General features: G+C 53.7%; 1 protein-coding gene across 1 annotated transcript; it reads right to left on the bottom strand.

Annotated features, from left to right (window-relative positions):
• Window positions 1-6: 6 nt before the first annotated feature.
• Window positions 7-11,825, bottom strand: LOC132008722 (centrosomal protein 43-like; the record flags this gene model as incomplete). The annotated part of the gene is made up of 4 exons (XM_059387298.1): window positions 7-854; window positions 2,381-2,493; window positions 4,328-4,554; window positions 11,766-11,825. Coding segments are annotated over 4 exons (477 nt in total), but the record flags the coding sequence as incomplete, so codon positions are not given.
• Window positions 11,826-12,509: the final 684 nt, after the last annotated feature.

Here is a 12,509-nt window from a genome sequence, read left to right as displayed (position 1 = left end):
GAGACCAGACGACGGGCAGAGAGGGGCTGACAGGGGCCACCAAGGGCCTGGCAGGTCATGCTCGGGACTTTAACCAAAATGCAAAGGGGGAGGGAGGCGTGGGAGAGAACAGGGAAGTGGCGTGCGGCTTCCATCGGCCGTGCCGTCCGAGCCCCGCAGGGACAACTGCACTGGGGAGGGCGCGCCTGGGTGCGGCAGTGGCTGCGGGTCTGACTCTCGGTCTGACTCTCGGCTGCGGGTCTCAGGGTCACAGGATGGCGTCCCACATCCGGCTCCACACTCGCGACGGGGCCTGCTTAAGGGACTCTCCCTCCCCGTCCAGGCCGCCCACCACTCACATACACTCTCAAATAAATGTTTAAAAATAAAAAAGGGACTGCCTTTGCACAACCCGTCGTCAGTCTGAGTGGAAACCTCTCCCCTTGGCCCTGCCCCACAGGTGTTGGCAGAGAAGTTACTTCCTAGATGAGGCCTTTCCAGAAAGCCTCGGCCAGGGTAAGCCCCCCTACCACCCACTTTCACACCGTGCGTCTGGACTCTCAAACCCAGGCCTCCGTTGCACCCGTCTGATGCAGGTCGTCCCCACCGGAACCCAAGCTCCACAGGGAAGGTCTGCGGTCTGCGCTCTCTCCAGGCCCGGCACACGGAGAAACCCGAGATTCATGAAGACCGCCCGAACATCCCATCGCCAAGCGCTCACTCCAGGCTAAGCCATTTCATTTGCGCTTTTATTCTAAACATGATCGCCCTCAGGCAATCAGTGCTAAAATCAGAAATCTAGTTACCTAATCCAAGTGATCCAATTTTATCGCTGACCAATTTCAGATCTTTTAAAACTGTGCTTCCTCGTTTACCTGTGAAGGAAAAATACTCACATTAAATTGACTTTCAGAACACAACAATCTCTAAACCGCATCATTTCTCTTCAGCCTAGGGTTTAGGAGTCCGACGTCCAAACCAAACACCAAGAAAGAATGACCAGCGATGCTGACGTCAAGCCCCGCGGGCCCGGCTCCCCACACACACAGCAGCCGTCACCGGCACCTGACCACCAGACTGTCCCGCGCCACCGTCTGCACCAAGTCTCGCCGGGCAGGAGTTCGTCACCTCACCAAGTTTACTTTCCTCTGAACTTCTCAATGTTGCTTTGATTTCATTGTTTTTCTATTTACCGAACTGACCTCACTGGTTATGCTTTCAGTCCCAAGTGCTCACTGTGCTGTCTACGTCTACAGCCCCTGACCAGTGTTAGAGCGACGTGACCGCGCCGAGCTAGACTCCTGCTGCAGGTGACGAAGACGGGGAGAAAGCACGAGAGGGAAACTGCTGGCCCCAACGGCAAACACTCGGCGAGGCAGCCAGATGGCTAAAGGCAGCCACACAGCACCTCCTTGCCTGCTCCGGCAAATCCTACAGCCCCAAAACAGGATACAAAGAGGTTAGGAAATACTGCAAAATCATGCAAAATCACACCACGATTTCCTAATAAAGGTGTGCTTTTTAGAAAATGTTCTCAAAAGCGGCACATTTATACCCCTGGACACACTGTCCAGGAAATACATTCGCTCTGATACCGTGAATGAAGTTCATCCACACACGTCCGTGTTTCCTGCCTGCAAGTCCCTGGTGTCTTGCTGCCGCCCGCATGCGGGGAGGGGCAGGAACGGAACGGCGGCCACGGCGTTCCACGTCTGCTGACCACACCTCTCTGCTACACGTGAACACACACGACAGAGCCACACTCCGAACAATGAAACCTTAACTGCATGCGACCGAGACAGAGCTCGAGTAGGAGGCTGAGCCAAGAGTGTCGGAGAAAGACGCCGTGTGACTGGAACATGGGATTGAAGAAGCACGTGATGGGGATTAGAAAACACCCATCATGGTGAAAAAAGTAAATCTAAAAATTCAAACACACACACACACACACAAACACAGAAAGAAAGTGACGCCAATAACCAAAGTGGGAAAAAAAACGATGCCGGACCCACATCACCGCAGACCAAATATGCGAAGATTCCTATGATGATTCCTGTGGTATCACGGATTCTAGAAAACAAACTCTTAAAAACTGAATTTAAATCCTACTGACATGAGTCTAAATGTCCAACAAGAGAGAAATGACTTAGAATTGTTAACTACATAAGGCAGCTAAAAAGTCAGTTTCCTGAAGGTACTTGATGGCACAGGAAACACAACACAAAACGAAGCAAACACGACCGTTTTGGAAAGCGATGAAAAGGACCATCGCTGGTCAAATTAGGGGCTCCTCCTGCACAACAAACGACCACGTGGTACTTCGTCAACCACGAGAAAGCACGTCCTGAGCCCTCCCGGTCCGCGCCGCCAGCAAGCAGGCCCGGGGCTCCCAGGCACTCACCTTCAGAGTCCTTCAACGAGGGCGCTGCGCTGAGCGAGCCGGGTCCGCTCTTCAAGGGGGGCGCGTCGGAGAGCGAGGCGAGGCTTCCTGCCGGCTTACCAGGTTCACTTCTCCTAACCCGAAACAAGCGCACAGTTGGAGGCCACGCGTACGCTCGGCCACTAGGGCACGAGCACCGTAAGGGAGCACGCACGGGAGCACGCACGGGAGCACGCACGCGCAGCGCTGGAGGGCGGCTGCCGCCTCGCACACTCAAAACCAGCTCGGACGCCGGCGGGGCGAGGCAGGCTGAGCAGCAGCTCACTCTCCAGCTACACGGCCGCTCGCCGTCTCCGTGCCCATGGTACTTATTGGAAGCCCCTCCCAGGGCCCGGCAATGCAGGCCAGGGTCAGCAGGAGGTGACCGGCACAGCAGTATCACGGGCAAAGGCGCCGCAGCCCCCCCAGCCGACCTCCCCGGCAGCCCTGCGCCTCCCTCCGGCCACTTCCTGCCTCCTGCCCCGCACCCCCCCCCCCCGCCGGCGGGCACCTTCCCAGGCTGCTGCCGGCACACCTCGCCCCCCACCCGCCCCTAAGTGCGCCCATATGCTCCCTCCTTGCAGTGGACAGCCTCGGCAAGGGGGCACCCCGCACCCTACACAGAGCACCGGGGGCCCAAGTCTCCCCACCCCCGCACAGCACCCCCTCTCCTCTAAGGCCGGACTGTTCTCCGCAGACGCGCACTGCGAGCTCCCACCGCGGTTGCCTCGGCGCTGCTCCTCCACAGCCCTGAACAGCACAGCCCACCAGGAAGCCACTCACCACCTACACCGCCCCCCAGCCTTTCCCAAAGCCTCTCCAATACTTGGCTCCTTTGTCCCCTTCCCCCCACGCCGAACCCACGATCCCATGATCCTTGCCTCCAGGCTGCTCGGGGCCAAGGCTCACTTTCGGAACTTAGCTCAAGGTCTCACCCGGGCCTCCCCCGTCCAGAGCTCCTCTCCTCTCCGTCCCTTTCCTTCTTCCTCCTCCTCCTCCCCTTGCTCGCCTCCAGGGGCCGCTCACTTCCCAGGTGGCCACCTCTGGGTGCCTGGGGCAGTAGGATCAAACACGGAGACCCCCCCCCCCCCCCCCCGGCCGGCCCCCCCCCCCCCCCCCCACGCTTCACCTGCAGCGGCGTCTTCCACCATCCGGTCACTCGGCTGAAAACCCTGGGCTGCCCTTGATGTCACTTTATTCTCCAACACTTAGCAACAAACCCTTTTGGATTGAGCCTCAGAAGACATCCCCAAACCACCTGTTTCTCACCACTTTTGCCATCAACACTCACCCAGAGAACTCCGACAACTGCCGGAGACCCAGCAGCCCAGTGAGCTGGTCGCTGTGCGGCTCAGACCCTGGGGTTCCCAGCGTCCCCGAGGGGCACAGCCACGCTCCTGCCAGAGTCAATGCCGTCCCCACCAGAGCCCGTTCCCACAACCGCCCCAGGCGTGCTCTGACCGGTCGCCCTCCTCTGCCTGCTGCTCGCCCTCCCAGATCTCCGCTGTCGTCCTGGCTGCCTCTCACGAACTTGGGCTCTAGGCTCCACCAGCCCCCGGGCCCCCACCCCCGGGCGTGTCACTCCGGCCGCACCCACCCACCGCATGCGGGACTCTCGGTGCCTTGGTCCGCCGAGCGCAAGCTTCTGGAGGCGGGGCTCTGCCGTGCTCTGACCGGCCGGGCCGCGCCGGAACGCACCGGGCACAAGACGGGCTCACGCAGTCGACCCTTCCCTCCAGAAATCCTGATTATCTAGTTTTATCCCCAGCTGGAACTGTTTCACAACTTAAAAGTCTCTAAGGACAGAAAATGGGACTGACTTATTCAATAATTACAGAAGCTTCAGTAACTCATTTTTAAAATATAAAATATTAAGGAACCGTATTTTTAAGCCTCTACTTTGCTAATCCCAAACCACCGTTTACTCACCAACCATATGTTTTTTCCGGTTTAGGAACGGGATCGTCGAAAAAAGAATCTCCTTCCGTATCGCCTTCATCCGGACAAAGACCAGCTTTGTCTTTGACATGTAGACTTTTGTTACTTAAGAAAGATCCGATTTTGGTTTCATGGACCAGCAAGTGGAGACCGCTCCTGCTCTTTGGTTCTGATGAGGAGACGCTCGTGTCACTCTGACTGGAATCACTGCCGGTCTTCTAGAAAGAGAGAATGGGACAGGCCGGAGATCTTCTTGGTGAAATGAACACGAGTGCGCTATGGTACGTAGCAAATGTCACACAAACATACGCGGATCTGTGTCTACATGTACAGGTGAGGGGGGCGAGCAACCGCAGGACCTGACAGTCTCCCCCAGGTCGCGCACAGCCAGCGTCTGAAGGAGAGACGTGGACGGTGCTGTGTTCATGCCGCCCTCCGACTCCCACTAACTGGAGATACCTTCTCCTACAGCATTTAAAAACAAACCTCCCCACCTAAAATTAACTTCTGCATTCCTCTTAGGTGCACATCACTCCTTCAACAAGGATCTTAAAAATCAGTAAATTTCCCACTTGCAGAAAGGAGAAGGCATTACTAGGAGCAAAGGTAGATCAGTTCCCATAAATGAGCCAAGTATTAAAACGAAGTGCCCGTCAGTAAAAACAGCAATTTTCCACCCAACACAAACACGACAGGTGTCAAGGTGAAAGATGTGGCCTTGCTCACCACCGTCCGAGGGCACACAGGCTGCTGAAAGCACTGGTCTGAGTCAGACTCTCAGCTAACTTCCTCTTGTCCGGGCACCCAGGCAACACAGAGGGCTCTGGGCCCCTTGACTCTGTCTCGCTAATCTGGTGACACTGACACAGAACAGGCCGGTGCATCTCTTGCTGCATGACGACGTGTTACCCTCTGCTTGGTCAGACTGTCTACGTCAGTGACAGACATGACTGCAAACACCACCAACCAGGCTGGTCACAACAGAGGGCACAGACACCTCCGGAGAGCCCTCCCGTCCGCCCACAGGTCATGTCCTTCTCCCCCCAACAGCGGCCAAGGGTGTGGGGGACAGGCTGGGGCTTTGCCGCGGACACGGAAGAGGGAACAGGCAGACATTTCAGTCCCGTGCCCAGAAAGTGAAAAGGTCTGGAGCTTGGCTCTTAACACCGATGTCACACTGTTCAGCTAACTCATATGAAATTGTAGTTTCTGTGGCACAGAAAGGGGGCACAGGAGAGGGTCGTGTGTGTCCGACGCCTGGGCTGTGCGAGAGATTCTCCCAAGAAGCGCGTGGGACAGGCCAGCCTTGTCCTACCACTAAGCACACGATCCTAAGGAACTAAAGCTTCACAGGCATGAGTGACCCCAGGATTTCAAGCAGAGTCATCTTTCCCAAACCTGACTAGTGCTGAGAGCTGAGAAAGAAGGCATGTGCAGCTGGGGAGAAGGTTCTGGAGAAGACACTCCCCGAGGATGGCCCTTCGCTACGTGCAGGCACGGAATGGGGCGTGTGTACGGAGATGCGCGTTTCCCCTTCCACGCTGGGCAGGCGAGACTATGCTACAGGGCTTCGGGGGCCCTGGACACCGCTGCGTGTTCCGGAAGTTATCAGTACAGAGCAGCCGATTTTCCTAAGGGACACGTCTGGAAAAATAAATACCAAGTTTCCATCCCTTAGACGACATTGGGTATTTTCAGAGGGCGGAAACATTTTGCAACTTCCTAACGACTTTCTCCGCTATGAGCAAACACAGAGAAGCCACGACCATCCACGCGCTCCTCATCCAGGCCCACAGCAACCTGTACTTATACATGTCAAACACTGGTTTTACATCTTTTCAAAGACCTATGCATTTGGAAATATAAACCAAGTCTTGTGATATTTAAACCCATTTCCAATTACAGATCCTGAGATCCTCCTCAAAACATTCCTGAGAAGACGAAGGACCGGTTTGAAGCAAAATGGCATGTCCATGAAAAGCAACTTTACAAAAACCATAATCATCCCAATAAAGTCGGCCTTCCCCGTGCACGACTTAAGTCCCCATGATGACCACCTAAACTCGTACCTACCATCTACCCAGGACTAGTTTCGACCGATTTCAGCAACAGCCCTGCCAGAGGAATGAAGGCCAGTTTGAGGAAGACGAGTTTCATGGACAATCACACTCCCATGTTCAGCAAAATATATATTTTGAAAAACAATAATCAGTTTGTTTTAAAACTCTAGTTCTAGGTATCTAGGAAGTAAAATTTAAAAACATTTGATCTGTTTTGGAACTCTTCTCAAAATCCATTTCTAAACCACACAGAACTGTGTGCTTCTAACTACGGCTATCTGTTCACCAAAAGGACTGCTACTCAGCTGGGTTACTGAGAACTCCCTAAACTGAATTCCAAGTCAGTTTTAGGTTAGGAAAAACTCACACACGAGAAAGACTTATCAAAACATCTATAAATTACCATGCAAGTACTACAGAACTTGAAGAGCCATTTCCAGGCAGGAAATCCAAATCTTCTGGGCAATAAGAAATCAAGTCATGACATAAGCCCTGGGATCTGTTTTAAAAACCTTCGTAGTGCTAAGGCATTGTCCGGGGTTTTTTGTTTTTGTTTTAATTTCTTCTCAGCGTAACAGTATCATTATTTTTGCACCACACCCAGTGCTCCATGCAATCCGTGCCCTCTCTGATACCCTCTCTAATACCCTCTCTAATACCCACCACCTGGTTCCCCAACCTCCCGCCCTCCCCACCCCCCGCAAATTCAAACTCCTCAGATTGTTTTTCAGAGTCCACAGTCTCTCATGGTTCATCTCCCCTTCTAATTTCCCCCAACTCCCTTCTCCTCTCCATCTCCCCGTGTCCTCCGTGCTATTTGTTATGCTCCACAAGTGAAACCATATGATAATTGACTCTCTCTGCTTGACTGATTTCACTCAGCATAATCTCCTCCAGTCCCGTCCATGTTGCTACAAAAGTTGGGGATTCGTCCTTTCTGATGGAGGCATCATACTCCATAGTGTATATGGACCACATCTTCCTGATCCATTCATTCAAAGAACCAAGGGCATCTTGGTTCTTTCCAGTTTGGCGACCGTGGCCATTGCTGCTATAAACACTGGGGTACAGATGGCCCTTCTTTTCACATCTGTATCTTTGGTGTAAATACCCAGTAGTGCAATTGCAGGGTCACAGGGAAGCTCTATTTTGTCTCACCTCTTGGCTTCCAACAGTGCTTAATTCTAGCTACGCAGATTCTCCCTGACTCTCAGCACCAGCTTCTCCACAGCTCAGCCAGAGGGAGGCAAGTAGCTAACTGTGTGTCTAAGACAAGGACTTGCCTTGGAATTCACCGCCTAGACAGCCTCACAGGCCTCAGGATAGGGTTACAGAGTCCCCCCAAGAAGATGAAGCCCTAATGCCCAGACTTCAGAGCGCCCCTCACTTACACAGAGTGTCACGACCAATGCGACTAGTTACACTGGGTCAGGCTACAGGGGGCAGACCCCTACCCCACTGTGCCCAGTGCCCAGCAGGCAAGGATGCTCGGGGAGAGCACAGGTGAACAGGACAGCGGGGACGGGTGAAGGGTCTACCAGGCAAGGGACACCTGGGACCATGGGCAAGAGACTGTCCCCCAGCCCGCAGGAGGGACAGCCGCGCAGACGCCTGATCTCCAGCCTGCAGCCTCCAGAAGCGTGGTTTAAGTCACCAAATTCGTGCACCTTCTCACAGCCCTACGTACAGGTATTTAAAATGAAAAACTAGAACCTATGATAAACTTTGTCTTTTCAGAAAACCAAGAGACCTACTGAATGGCACAAAAGCAGGCATTAAATTCCCTTAGACCAATCTCAAGGCTAAAACTTCATGGTGAATTAGTGCAAAGTTGCAAGAAAGTTTGAGTATATACATAATGGTCTACAAGTTCACTTACACATCTGGATTTCAGTCACTTCTAGATTAACAGCAAATGAACCTCACAGAGAAACAAGTGTCACATTGAAAATAACTACGTGGCTCTCTGCTCAGCAGGGAGCCTGCTTCCTCCTCGCTCTCTCTGTCTCTGCCTGCTTCTCTGCCTGCTTGTGATCTGTCAAATAAATAAATAATCTTTTAAAAATAAAAAAAAGAAGAAAAGAACTATGAATTTCCCAAGAGCCAAAATGTGAATTATCACCAGAGTGTCTTAAGAACCTAAAAAATGAATTTTATTTTTCTAAGCTCGTAACAGAGAAACATCAAAGCTAAAAAATACCCAGTTTTGCAGAAGTATTTAAAAATGCACAGTATGAATTCCCTCCTCAACCAGACCTCAAGGCCCCAGCTCCCCTCTCCCACCCCACCAGAAGTGTTTTCTTGACCCATGATTTAAACAATTTTACTACAGTTCTAAGGCACATTTTTTTAAAATTTATTCACCTAGAACATACACTGTGGAATTCTAGAACCACAAAACAAACATTTAAACTCCTCTAAAAACTGTTTTTCTAGAAAACCTCTGTCCCTCTGCTCTACAGACGATCCGTCACTGCTGCAGACGCCCCTTACCTCTGGCTGACACCAGACTCTGCGCAGCCGCTCGGCTCCGTCCCCCATCCCGGCGGCAGCCTGGGGGCAGCGGATCCGAAGTAGCCAGGCACTAGGGCTGTGGGCTCAGGGCCAGGAATGCTGCTCACCCGAGTGTACTGTCCATCCCGCCTGGGGCTGGGACGGAGTAAGGGAATGACTGTACTTGGTTCACCTAGAAAGCCCTGGGGGAGAAAGACCCACAAATGTGTGGCCCCCCTCCCCCGCCCGCAACACACTTACTCCGTGGTCTGCATCACAGCCCTCATCAGCATCAGCGGGGCTTAGGACAGAATTTTAAAAACCAGGAACAACAAATAAAAAAAGTCCTTTTTTAGGAACTTGAAGCAAAAAATAACTCAACAGGTACAGTTTGAAAACACCTGAGAGCTGATCACGAAAAGGATGATCATTCCTATTACGTTACATAATACAAAGAGCATATTAGTCTAAATATTAAAACAAGAAACATCAAGGGGCGCCTGGTGGCTCAGTGGGTTAAAGCCTCTGCCTTCAGCTCAGGTCATGATCCCAGGGTCTGGGATCAAGCCCCACATTGGACTCTCTGCTCAGCAGGGAGCCTGCTTCCTCCTCTCTCTCTCTCTCTGCCTCTCTGTACCTGTGATCTCTGTCAAATAAATAAATAAAATCTTTAAAAAAAAAAAAACAAAAAACAAAAAACAAGCAACATCTAACTCTTAACTAGCCGGCCGACGTTAGCGGCCCTACCTGACGCCTGCTGCCCTGTGCGACGGGCACTGTCCTCCCTCAGCCGAGTGGCCCCACGTCCGGCAGGAGGAAAGTGTCTGCGAGGAAGCAGAGCAGTCCGGAGGCCAGCTCGGCGGGAGTGTTCCCATACGGTCTTCAAGTTTCGAGAAACACCCCCAGGGAACGCTTCCCCACCTCGGCCTCCGACGCCCACATCCCGCCGTCGCTGTGTCCCTATGGTAACAAGCAGCAGCCCCGGAACCGGGCTTCGCGCCCAGCCGAGGTTCCCTCCAGCCCTGTGCGCTGCTGTGTGTGCGGACAGGGCGACGACAGCAAGTGCCAACCGCCTACTCACTCGCACGCACGCACACGCACACGCGCGCACACACACACGCTCTTTACAGTTCATTTCTAACACGAGCACTGCCTCTCTGAGAGCCCAGGGTCACCTTCCGGAACACGACACGTAAGGAGGCCTCTGGGCGGCGCACCGGGCGCCCGGCAGGCAGGGTCACCCGCGAGAGCCCACACAGCTGGCCACGCCACCGCGCCCCGGAGCACGGCCCCGCCGCACAGGCAGCCCGGCGTGGGGACTCCCCCGTGCTGAGAATGCTGTGGCCCCGGGGACCGCACGGCGACCGGGCCGAGCAGCGCGGCCGAGGGCACTGGCTCCGGGCTCACCGGCGGCCGGACACGGCCACAGCGCACGCTGGGAAAGGCACCTCCGGCCGAGAGCAAGGAGGGAGAGGGGGAAGCTTCAAGGTGACTCGGGCTCTTGGGCCAAGAATACAAGAAACCAACCGAGAGAGGCCGGACGGCGGCCCACGAGCCAGGGCAGGGCCCGTCCGGATCCCTCAGCCCCCAAGGTCAGCGCCCCCGAGGGCCGCCCCTGCAGAGGGAGGGAGAAGTCTGGGCCACATGGCCGTGGGGTGCAAAGTGACGATTCGTCTTGAACGTGTTCTTGGTTTAGAAGATCCGGAGCCTTCCAAAAGTTGGAACCAATAAACGATAAAAACGTAAGGCCATGAGGTACGCTTCTAACTTTCCTCACAAGTCTGAGAAACTGATCCGAAGTATCTTTACAAATATGCCATCGCGTATTCTCAGTCCTCTTTCTGGAGGAGGGTCTCGGCGCCCCATCAGACCGTCACCAGCACAGTGGGGCCCGCAGGGGACCCGCCTCGCCGCAGCCCTGCAGCTCCCGCCAGGGAACAGGCCGCACCTGCTTGCTAAGTAACCTCCCGAGTCTCCGCGGGCGGGAACACGAAACACCTGAGCGGAGTAACGGGGACGCACCGGTGAGACCACCAGAACTAAAGCCAGCTACCGCAGCAAATACAATTTCTTTAAAAATTGTATTTTTAATTTAATACAAAATTTAATACAAAATAATCATTTAACTTTGAAGGTCTTCCATAGGCTACTCATCAAGCAAGTGTCAGAAGAACCGAAGACTCTCCTGGCACCAAACGTGAAGTGTCTTATTCCAAACAAGTGCGAGCGCAGTGATTAGCGCATTTAAGACCCGCAGTATTTAAATGTTCAAAGCAGCGCACCTACTGGCTTGTGGATTTCTGGCACGTTCCGGGAGGAAGACGAGGCAGCCGAGGGCCCACCGCCGCAGAGCTGGCCCAGGCCTGCGCGGCCCCGCAGGTCCCCCGGGAGCCGGGGCTTCGAGGGAGAGCTCCTCGACGGGTGGGCTCGGACACGCTGCCGAAGGCTCAACACTCACAAAAATGTCTTGAAAGAAACGAAGTGTGGCCTTTAATTTATCAACTCTAACTTACCCAAAAAGTAGTTTCTCTATTTACCTCAGATGAAAATCTTAACATGAAGAAGATGTATATACACCCGTCTGCTCAAAAGGAAAATACCTATTCTGCCAAGAAAAGAAGGAATTCTCAAACTGACAGCACATCTGTAAAATCCCACAGTATGATTTTCACCTGGGTAAAAATCGAGAAGTCAAATTACTTTGTGTTTTAGGCCCCAAGGCTTGATCACAGGCTGACCACAGCCGGGACACAGCGACACCAGCACAGAGCACTGCGCTCGGGTCCAGGAGCAGGCTGGGGCCCACAGGAGGCCGGCAGAGCCCGTGGTCTGCCGCGGCACGGCTGCTTCTTCCCTCTGCCCCCTCAGCGTGTTACCTTGGCACCAGACTTCTGCCCGCTTGTCTTCTTCTTACCTTGTCCTTTATACCTTGGTATCTGAGCATGAGAATAAAATGACATTTTACTAAAAAGTATTTATCTTTACAAAGAAACTAATCCATAACCAAACTAATAAAATTTCCTATTAGAAAAGCTCTCAAGGGCACGCCTGGGTGGCTCAGTGAGTTAAGCATCTGCCTCCAGCTCAGGTCATGTTCCCATGGTCCTGGGATCAAGCCCCAAATCTGGTGGGGGAAGGGGGTCCCTGCTCGTGGAGAGTCTGCTTCTCTCTCCCTGATGCTCCCCCGCTGTTCTCTCTCTCAAGTAAATAAAATCTTTAAAAAAAAAAAAAGCTCTGAAGAACGGAGAACCTAATCGTTATGTCCCTTTCTGAAACCCTCATTTTTTTTTCTCATTCCTTAACTCTCTTCTCCTCCCGTGGTTCACGTGGCACGTAACGACTGTGCCTCGCGGAGACTGGGTCCCACAGTCCCCCCACGGCCACCGGCCGCTGTGGGCAGAACCACGCTCCGGTCGGTGCTCCGTGGCAAAGCCAGGCCTGGCCTCCAGAGAAGCCTCCCCTAAGAGCTGCCCCGGCCTCCCCTCGCCTCGCTTGGGAGCACACAGAGCGGGTTTCTGCGGGTCGGGCCGGACCCTTGGCTTGGACACAACATCCCACAGCCCCGAGTGCTCTCCGTGGCGCCCAGCCTGACCAGGTGTCCTGAGAGCCCACCATGATTC

This window comes from Mustela nigripes, unplaced genomic scaffold, assembly GCF_022355385.1.
Source record: "Mustela nigripes isolate SB6536 unplaced genomic scaffold, MUSNIG.SB6536 HiC_scaffold_776, whole genome shotgun sequence".
Taxonomy (NCBI): Eukaryota; Metazoa; Chordata; class Mammalia; order Carnivora; family Mustelidae; genus Mustela; species Mustela nigripes.
Note: the sequence above shows the minus strand (reverse complement) of the source record. Positions and strands in the feature narration are given on the sequence as shown.